At 46.3% G+C, this 10,000-nt stretch overlaps 2 protein-coding genes across 2 annotated transcripts in view; both read left to right on the top strand.

Moving 5' to 3' along the window:
* LOC131730026 (NFAT activation molecule 1-like) overlaps positions 1 to 3,591 on the top strand; it is a 6,350-nt gene extending 2,759 nt beyond the window's left edge. Inside the window, exons 3-6 of the mRNA XM_059020316.1 lie at positions 1,156 to 1,274; positions 2,020 to 2,220; positions 2,572 to 2,685; positions 3,068 to 3,591. Coding sequence (XP_058876299.1) covers positions 1,156 to 1,274; positions 2,020 to 2,220; positions 2,572 to 2,685; positions 3,068 to 3,139 — 506 coding nt within the window. The 3' untranslated portion in view covers positions 3,140 to 3,591. The remainder of the gene's footprint in view (positions 1 to 1,155; positions 1,275 to 2,019; positions 2,221 to 2,571; positions 2,686 to 3,067) is intronic.
* Positions 3,592 to 3,828: 237 nt separating this feature from the next.
* LOC131730025 (40-kDa huntingtin-associated protein-like) lies at positions 3,829 to 9,936 on the top strand. Its single transcript, XM_059020314.1, has 5 exons — positions 3,829 to 3,966; positions 4,558 to 4,604; positions 7,963 to 8,035; positions 8,455 to 8,614; positions 9,826 to 9,936. Exons 1-5 carry the CDS (start codon positions 3,908 to 3,910, stop codon positions 9,919 to 9,921), a joined length of 435 nt encoding a protein of 144 aa, XP_058876297.1. The 5' UTR covers positions 3,829 to 3,907; the 3' UTR covers positions 9,922 to 9,936.
* Positions 9,937 to 10,000: the final 64 nt, after the last annotated feature.

Below are 10,000 nucleotides of genomic sequence, written 5' to 3'. Positions count from 1 at the left end.
CAGAGCTCCCGTCAATGAAGTCTAGTATTATTAATATTGAAATGATCAGGAGCCAGGAGTTTGAGCAGGGTTACAAACTCACACTAGCCCTGCTGCTGCTGCTGCTGCACCCAGTCCTGGGGTTCAGAGCTCCCCTCAATGAAGTCTAGTATTATTAATATTGAAATGATCAGGAGCCAGGAGTTTGAGCAGGGTTACAAACTCACACTAGCCCTGCTGCTGCTGCTGCTGCACCCAGTCCTGGGGTTCAGAGCTCCCCTCAATGAAGTCTAGTATTATTAATATTGAAATGATCAGGAGCCAGGAGTTTGAGCAGGGTTACAAACTCACACTAGCCCTGCTGCTGCTGCTGCTGCACCCAGTCCTGGGGTTCAGAGCTCCCCTCAATGAAGTCTAGTATTACTAATATTGAAATGATCAGGAGCCAGGAGTTTGAGCAGTGTTAGAAACTCACACTAACCCTGCTGCTGCTGCACCCAGTCCTGGGGTTCAGAGCTCCCCTCAATGAAGTCTAGTATTATTAATATTGAAATGATCAGGAGCCAGGAGTTTGAGCAGGGTTACAAACTCACACTAGCCCTGCTGCTGCTGCACCCAGTCCTGGGGTTCAGAGCTCCCCTCAATGAAGTCTAGTATTATTAATATTGAAATGATCAGGAGCCAGGAGTTTGAGCAGGGTTACAAACTCACACTAGCCCTGCTGCTGCTGCTGCTGCTGCACCCAGTCCTGGGGTTCAGAGCTCCCCTCAATGAAGTCTAGTATTATTAATATTGAAATGATCAGGAGCCAGGAGTTTGAGCAGGGTTACAAACTCACACTAGCCCTGCTGCTGCTGCTGCTGCTGCTGCACCCAGTCCTGGGGTTCAGAGCTCCCCTCAATGAAGTCTAGTATTATTAATATTGAAATGATCAGGAGCCAGGAGTTTGAGCAGGGTTACAAACTCACACTAGCCCTGCTGCTGCTGCTGCACCCAGTCCTGGGGTTCAGAGCTCCCCTCAATGAAGTCTAGTGTTATTAATATTGAAATGATCAGGAGCCAGGAGTTTGAGCAGGGTTACAAACTCACACTAGCCCTGCTGCTGCTGCTGCTGCACCCAGTCCTGGGGTTCAGAGCTCCCCTCAGTCTGTAAGCCCGCTGTGTGTTTTGTTTCAGATGTGGGGTACAGGGAGCCCTCGTCCTTCATTGTGGATATCATCACTCTGTCGATTCTCAGCGCCATCTTCCTCGTCTTCAGTGTGACTGGAACTGGGGTGCTGCTGTGGAAGAGGAGGGTGAGAGAGGGGAGGGGAGGGGAGGGGAGAAGAGGGGGGAAAGAGGAGAGGGGAGGGGGAGAGAGATGGGGGAGAGAGAGAGAGAATAGTGAGAGAGGAGAGGGGAGAGAGAGGGGAGGGAGAGTTAGAGAGGGAATTAGGAGAGAGGAGATGAGAGGGATGGAGAGAGGAGAGGGAGAGAGGGAATGGGGAGAGAGGAGAGGGAGAGGGGAGGAAGAGGGAGAGGAGAGAATAGTGAGAGAGGAGAGGGAGAGAGGGAATTAGGAGAAAGGAGATGGAGGGGGAATGGGAGGGATGGAGAGAGGAGAGGGAGAGGGGAGGAAGAGGGGGAGGAGAGAGAATAGTGAGAGAGGGGAAGGGGAGGAAGGAGAGGGGGAATGGGTAGAGAGGAGAGGAGAGGAGAGGGGAGCAATAAGGTGATATTAGGTATTACTGAACTGTGAAAGAAAGGTGACATCACAGAACGGTTTCGTGGAAGAATGACCTCACGGGAATGCGAGGTACAGTCGCAGGGTGATGACCTCGCGGGGAATGCGAGGTACAGTCGCAGGGTGATGACCTCGTGGGGAATGCGAGGTACAGTCGCAGGGTGATGACCTCGCGGGGAATGCGAGATACAGTCGCAGGGTGATGACCTCGCGGGAATGCGAGATACAGTCGCAGGGTGATGACCTCGCGGGAATGCGAGATACCGTCGCAGGGTGATGACCTCACTGCAGAGTGTGTGTTTCTGTTTCCATTGCAGGTCTGCGCCTGTTCTGGGACTGAAGAGAGAGACACAGAGACAGAGAGAGACACAGAGACAGAGAGAGACACAGAGACAGCGAGAGACACAGAGACAGAGAGAGACACAGAGACAGCGAGAGACACAGAGAGAGACTCAGAGAGAGACAAAGAGAGAGTCAATGCTGAGAAGCAGACAGTGAAGGAACCATCCATCTACACTGTGAGTGTGTCTGTGTAGTGGTCAGGGCTCTGGACTCCTGACCGGAGGGTCGTGGGTTCAATCCCAGGTGGGGGACACTGCTGCTGTACCCTTGAGCAAGGAACTTTACCTAGATTGCTCCAGTAAAAACCCAACTGTATAAATGGGTAATTGTATGTAAAAATAATGTGATATCTTGTAACAGTTGTAAGTCGCCCTGGATAAGGGCGTCTGCTAAGAAATAAATAATAATAATGTGTTATTATTATTATTATTATTATTATTATTATTATTATTATTATTATTATTATGATGATGATGATGATGATGATGATGATGTATTTATTTTTATTTTTTGAATTCTTTATCAAGGCTCTGGAGCCTCGCAACCCTTCTCTCTACACCACTCTGGAGCCGAAGCCAAAGAACGAGAAGAATGTTAAAAAGAGAAAAGGAGGAGAAGAGAAGAAGAAGAAGAAAGGGAAGGTGAGGAAGACCAGGAGAGATCTCTAAATAATAATAATAATAATAATAATAATAGGGGCTTGAAATTGTCAGTGTACGTTTCTTAAAAATTGTTGATAATTTTTACACCGTCCCTAAGCCAGGAGCAATCTACTAAATAATAATAATAATAATAATAATAATAATAATAATAATAATTTTTTCAATTACTTGGGAAAATGGATACTGTAAAAAAAAAAAAACTGCGTATTTTGATGGTTAATTGTCCTCATTATTGACTGAATAAAACAGTATTTGTAGATAAATTCTACGTTTTTTAAAAATGTTGATAATTTTGACATTGTCCCTAAACCAGTTCTAAATGTTTGTTTATTTATTTATTTATTTATTTATTTATTTTCAGGCGCAGCCGAATCAACCACAGACCGCCGCGGCCGACGAGGGCATCTTTGAATCCGTCTACGAGAATCTGTGATACCGTCGCGTCAGTTCGCCCCCTAGCGGACGGGAGAGTGTATAACAATTTTCAACAATGTTTTAGCAAATAGACCTTTTTGAATTTTTTTATTTGTTATTTTTTAAATACTACTTCTGAATGCATTGATTATTATTATTATTATTATTATTATTATTATTATTATTATTATTATTACCTGTTCGGTCTTCTATCAGGAAATGTATCGCTTATTCAGGGCTGGGAATCAGACTCCCGCTGCACAGCAGTGTGATCCAGTCCTGGTTTCACTGGGAGTTTAATAATCAGACACACCTGAGCTTGTTAGCTAGACACACTGGGGGCTGATCAAGCTGGTAGCAGTAAAACCTGGACTGGATCACACTGCTGTGGGACGGGAGTAATACAATATATATATATCTGTAAAAATATATACTGTAATAAACTTTTATAAAATAAAAGTCTTTAAACAAATACGCAATCATTTCTGCGTCTCAATCATTCGTGGGATTTGTTTTTCTCTCTCTTTTTTTTGACGTGTTATTATTAATTTATTCATAAAAGCCGATCACATTTACAGAGTTTATAATATTTTCTGTATTGATACAGAGAAGACAAACAAAACAATGACGCGCACCGTGACGTAGGCTCGCTCCCGCGAATCGGTGACGGCCGCCCTCAACAGACATGGCGGCGGCGGCTTCACTTGCTCGAATTTTCCCCATTGAGAAACAGCGTCTCTCTATTGACCCGCCGTGACGCCGGGCTGGACTCTTGCCCTTACTCGAAATGGCGGCCGAAGGAGATTTCTTACTCCGTTATCGAACCGTGTCGAATAAACTAAAAAAGCAAGTATTATAAATGAATAAATATATTTTTAAAAACAGTAATAACACGCCTGGTTATGAAATATAACCCATAAATAAATATATATATATCTCCTGTCTGAACGGTTGAGAAATTTTAGCAACAGCTCGCCAGGCCTGGGTTCCGTGTTTTGTTTACTAAATTATAATATCAAAATAATAATAATAATAATAATAATAATAATAATCATGATAATAATTCGTACTTAAAGATGCGACACTACAAATGAATGCGTTTTTTTTCTGATTAGTATTTCCAGTTTCGAAGCAGAAATGACGTTTTTTTTGTTGTTAATTTCGAAGCCTGTTTTTTAAAATTCAAATTTATATTTCATGACGTATTAGTTCGGTGTTTGAACCGCGTGAATATTATTATTATTATTATTATTATTATTATTATTATTATTATTATTATTATTTATTGACGTCATGAATTTGTATATATCTGTATTAATATTGTGTTATTTTTCGATTTGTTGTAAGTGGCTGTCTTAAAAATAATAAACAAACAAACAAAAAAGGTTACTGGATATATTTTTTGATCTCTTTGGTTTTTTTTTTTTAATATTTCAGACGCTTCCTAAGAAAGCCGAACGTAGCGGAAGCGAGCGAGCAGTTCGGTGGGTGATTTATAATTTTATTTTATAAATGTTATATATTAATACGTCCCTTAAACTCGCTTTCCGAGTCAATAATATGCCTTATAATATTGATATTAATAATACTAGACTTCATTGAGGGGAGCTCTGAACCCCAGGACTGGGAGCAGCAGCAGCAGCAGCAGCAGGGCTAGTGTGAGTTTGTAACCCTGCTCAAACTCCTGGCTCCTGATCATTTCAATATTAATAATACTAGACTTCATTGAGGGGAGCTCTGAACCCCAGGACTGGGTGCAGCAGCAGCAGCAGCAGCAGCAGGGCTAGTGTGAGTTTGTAACCCTGCTCAAACTCCTGGCTCCTGATCATTTCAATATTAATAATACTAGACTTCATTGAGGGGAGCTCTGAACCCCAGGACTGGGTGCAGCAGCAGCAGCAGGGCTAGTGTGAGTTTGTAACCCTGCTCAAACTCCTGGCTCCTGATCATTTCAATATTAATAATACTAGACTTCATTGAGGGGAGCTCTGAACCCCAGGACTGGGTGCAGCAGCAGCAGCAGGGCTAGTGTGAGTTTGTAACCCTGCTCAAACTCCTGGCTCCTGATCATTTCAATATTAATAATAATAACAGACTTCATTGAGGGGAGCTCTGAACCCCAGGACTGGGTGCAGCAGCAGCAGCAGCAGCAGCAGGGCTAGTGTGAGTTTGTAACCCTGCTCAAACTCCTGGCTCCTGATCATTTCAATATTAATAATACTAGACTTCATTGAGGGGAGCTCTGAACCCCAGGACTGGGTGCAGCAGCAGCAGCAGGGCTAGTGTGAGTTTGTAACCCTGCTCAAACTCCTGGCTCCTGATCATTTCAATATTAATAATACTAGACTTCATTGAGGGGAGCTCTGAACCCCAGGACTGGGTGCAGCAGCAGCAGCAGGGCTAGTGTGAGTTTGTAACCCTGCTCAAACTCCTGGCTCCTGATCATTTCAATATTAATAATAATAACAGACTTCATTGAGGGGAGCTCTGAACCCCAGGACTGGGTGCAGCAGCAGCAGCAGCAGGGCTAGTGTGAGTTTCTAACCCTGCTCAAACTCCTGGCTCCTGATCATTTCAATACTACTAATAATACTAGACTTCATTGAGGGGAGCTCTGAACCCCAGGACTGGGTGCAGCAGCAGCAGCAGCAGCAGGGCTAGTGTGAGTTTGTAACCCTGCTCAAACTCCTGGCTCCTGATCATTTCAATATTAATAATACTAGACTTCATTGAGGGGAGCTCTGAACCCCAGGACTGGGTGCAGCAGCAGCAGCAGCAGGGCTAGTGTGAGTTTGTAACCCTGCTCAAACTCCTGGCTCCTGATCATTTCAATATTAATAATACTAGACTTCATTGAGGGGAGCTCTGAACCCCAGGACTGGGTGCAGCAGCAGCAGCAGGGCTAGTGTGAGTTTGTAACCCTGCTCAAACTCCTGGCTCCTGATCATTTCAATATTAATAATACTAGACTTCATTGAGGGGAGCTCTGAACCCCAGGACTGGGTGCAGCAGCAGCAGCAGCAGCAGGGCTAGTGTGAGTTTGTAACCCTGCTCAAACTCCTGGCTCCTGATCATTTCAATATTAATAATACTAGACTTCATTGAGGGGAGCTCTGAACCCCAGGACTGGGTGCAGCAGCAGCAGCAGCAGCAGCAGGGCTAGTGTGAGTTTGTAACCCTGCTCAAACTCCTGGCTCCTGATCATTTCAATATTAATAATACTAGACTTCATTGAGGGGAGCTCTGAACCCCAGGACTGGGTGCAGCAGCAGCAGCAGCAGCAGGGCTAGTGTGAGTTTGTAACCCTGCTCAAACTCCTGGCTCCTGATCATTTCAATATTAATAATACTAGACTTCATTGAAGGGAGCTCTGAACCCCAGGACTGGGTGCAGCAGCAGCAGCAGGGCTAGTGTGAGTTTGTAACCCTGCTCAAACTCCTGGCTCCTGATCATTTCAATATTAATAATACTAGACTTCATTGAGGGGAGCTCTGAACCCCAGGACTGGGTGCAGCAGCAGCAGCAGCAGCAGGGCTAGTGTGAGTTTGTAACCCTGCTCAAACTCCTGGCTCCTGATCATTTCAATATTAATAATACTAGACTTCATTGAGGGGAGCTCTGAACCCCAGGACTGGGTGCAGCAGCAGCAGCAGCAGCAGGGCTAGTGTGAGTTTGTAACCCTGCTCAAACTCCTGGCTCCTGATCATTTCAATATTAATAATACTAGACTTCATTGAGGGGAGCTCTGAACCCCAGGACTGGGTGCAGCAGCAGCAGCAGGGCTAGTGTGAGTTTGTAACCCTGCTCAAACTCCTGGCTCCTGATCATTTCAATATTAATAATACTAGACTTCATTGAGGGGAGCTCTGAACCCCAGGACTGGGTGCAGCAGCAGCAGCAGCAGGGCTAGTGTGAGTTTGTAACCCTGCTCAAACTCCTGGCTCCTGATCATTTCAATATTAATAATACTAGACTTCATTGAGGGGAGCTCTGAACCCCTGGACTGGGTGCAGCAGCAGCAGCAGCAGGGCTAGTGTGAGTTTGTAACCCTGCTCAAACTCCTGGCTCCTGATCATTTCAATATTAATAATACTAGACTTCATTGAAGGGAGCTCTGAACCCCAGGACTGGGTGCAGCAGCAGCAGCAGCAGGGCTAGTGTGAGTTTCTAACCCTGCTCAAACTCCTGGCTCCTGATCATTTCAATATTAATAATACTAGACTTCATTGAGGGGAGCTCTGAACCCCAGGACTGGGTGCAGCAGCAGCAGCAGGGCTAGTGTGAGTTTGTAACCCTGCTCAAACTCCTGGCTCCTGATCATTTCAATATTAATAATACTAGACTTCATTGAGGGGAGCTCTGAACCCCAGGACTGGGTGCAGCAGCAGCAGCAGGGCTAGTGTGAGTTTGTAACCTCTCTCTCTCTCTCTCTCTCCTCTCCCCTTCTCCTCTCTCTCTCCCTCACTTCTCTCCTTTCTCTCCCTCTCTCCTCTCTCCCCCCCCTCTCTCCCCACTCTTTCTCTCCTCTCTCTCTCCCCCCCTCTCTCTCTCTGTCTATCTGTCTGGCTCTCTCTCCTCTCTCTCCTCTCTTTCTCTGCCCCCCCCTCTCTCTCTCTCTCTCTCTCTCTCTCTCTCTCTCTCCTCTCTTTCTCTGCCCCCCCCCCCTCTCTCTCTCTCTCTCTCTCTCTCTCTGTCTGACTGTCTCCCCCCTCCCTCTCTCCCCCTCTCCCTCTCTCTCTGTCTCTCTCCCTCTCTCTGTCTCTCTCTCTGTGTCTGTCTCTCTCTCTCTCTCCCCCTCTCTTTCTGCCCCCCCCCCTCTCTCTCTGTCTGTCTCTCTCTCAGGCCAGCTCGCTAAGGAACTCAAACAGCAGGACTGTCCTCAGTATGCTGCCTTCTGTAACCTGGCGATGGCGCGGTGAGACTGTCCGCTTTACTCGTCTTCGATTTGATCAGTAATCAATAAAGCGATTTCATAATCCCTGGCTTTCTCTAAATGGAGCTTCTCCGAGCGAATTCACTGAACTCGGAATGCCAGCGCGGAATTTTCACAATCCTTAAAAATAAAAAGAAGTTGTGATTGGTCGACTTTTGAGAGATTAAATTGGGTTTTTGCCTGCATCGCCTCTAAACGGCCACCAGGTGTCACCCAAGCTCCATGTAAAAAAAAAAATTCACTTGCAAATTAAAACTAACAGTGGAAATAAACTATCGGTATATTGAACAGTGACTTTGTTTTTAAAACATTATTATTACTATTATTATTATTACTATTGATGTAAGTGGTTTAAGGTATGCAATATGAATTGCCTCTCCTCTCTTTTTTCCTCTCTCTAGTTGTGAGCAGACTTTGTTCAATGCCCCTGGGGAGGCCCTGTCTCTCACTGAAGCTGCCCGCCTCTTCATGGAGGCTGAGCGGGAGACGCAGCAACTACGAAGCCCAGGCTTCGAGGAGCACCTGCAGGCCGCAGTCAACTGCTACAGCTTTGCAGTGAAGGTGAGAGGAGAGGAGGAGAGGGAGAGGAGAGAGGAGAAAGGAGGAGAGGGAGGAGAAAGGAGGAGAGGAGAAAGGAGAGGGGAGAGAGAAAGGAGGAGAGAGAGAGAGAGAGGAGAGAGAGGAGAAAGGAGGAGAGGAAGAGAGGAGAGGGGAGAGAGAAAGGAGGAGAGAGAGAGGAGAAAGGAGGAGAGGAAGAGAGAGGAGGAGAAAGGAGGAGAGGAGAAAGGAGGAGAGGAGAAAGGAGAGGGGAGAGAGAGAAAGGAGGAGAGAGAGAGGAGAGGGAGAGAGAGAGAGGAGAGAGAGGAGAAAGGAGGAGAGGAAGAGAGAGAGGAGAGAGAGGAGAAAGGAGAGGGGAGAGAGAAAGGAGGAGAGAGAGGAGAGGGAGAGAGGAGAAAGGAGGAGAGAGAGGAGAAAGGAGGAGAGAGGAGAAAGGAGGAGAGGGGAGAGAGAGAAAGGAGGAGAGAGAGAGGAGAAAGGAGGAGAGGAGAGGGAGAGAGAGAGAGGAGAAAGGAGAGGAAGAGAGAGAGTAGAAAGGAGGAGAGAGGAGAGGGAGAGGAGAGGAGGAGAAGGGAGAGGAGAGATGAGAGAAGAGAGAGGAGAAAGGAGGAGAGAGAGGAGAAGGGAGGAGAAAGGAGAAGGGAGGGGAGGAGACAGGAGGAGAGAGAGGAGAAAGGAGGAGAGGAGAGGGAGAGAGAGAGAGGAGAAAGGAGAGGAAGAGAGAGAGTAGAAAGGAGGAGAGAGGAGAGGGGAGAGGAGAGGAGGAGAAGGGAGAGGAGAGATGAGAAGAGAGAGGAGAAAGGAGGAGAGAGAGGAGAAGGGAGGAGAGGAGGAGAAGGGGGGGGAGACTCCCGCTGCACAGCAGTGTGATCCAGTCCTGGTTTCACTAGGAGTTTAATAATAAGACACACCTGAGCTTGTTAGCTAGACACACTGGGGGCTGATCAAGCTGGTAGCAGTAAAACCTGGACTGGATCACACTGCTGTGCGATAGGAGTCTGATTCCCAGCCCCTGATCTCTCTGTCTAAATATCCCACAGTTACCAGCAATATCCTGTAGCTCTCTCCACTATAAAATCAGCTACAAACCTCCTTCAACCAAAGTCTATCTACAGGGCTGGGAATCAGACTCCCGCTGCACAGCAGTGTGATCCAGTCCTGGTTTCACTAGGAGTTTAATAATCTGTTGGTGTGATTATTTTTTTTTTTTTCAGGTCTATATTGAAGTGAATCAGCCAGTAATGGCAGCCAGTCTGTGTCTTGAACTGGGAAACGCACTGAAGGTAAGAGAGAGAGAGAGGGATTGTTAATAAAGCTAATAAGAGGTGAGAGAATGGATTTTAAAGATGGTCAGCGCTCCTTTAAAGGGAGGGACCAGCGATACTGTTA

Source organism: Acipenser ruthenus, unplaced genomic scaffold, assembly GCF_902713425.1.
Source record: "Acipenser ruthenus unplaced genomic scaffold, fAciRut3.2 maternal haplotype, whole genome shotgun sequence".
NCBI classification, from domain to species: domain Eukaryota; kingdom Metazoa; phylum Chordata; class Actinopteri; order Acipenseriformes; family Acipenseridae; genus Acipenser; species Acipenser ruthenus.
Note: the sequence above shows the minus strand (reverse complement) of the source record. Positions and strands in the feature narration are given on the sequence as shown.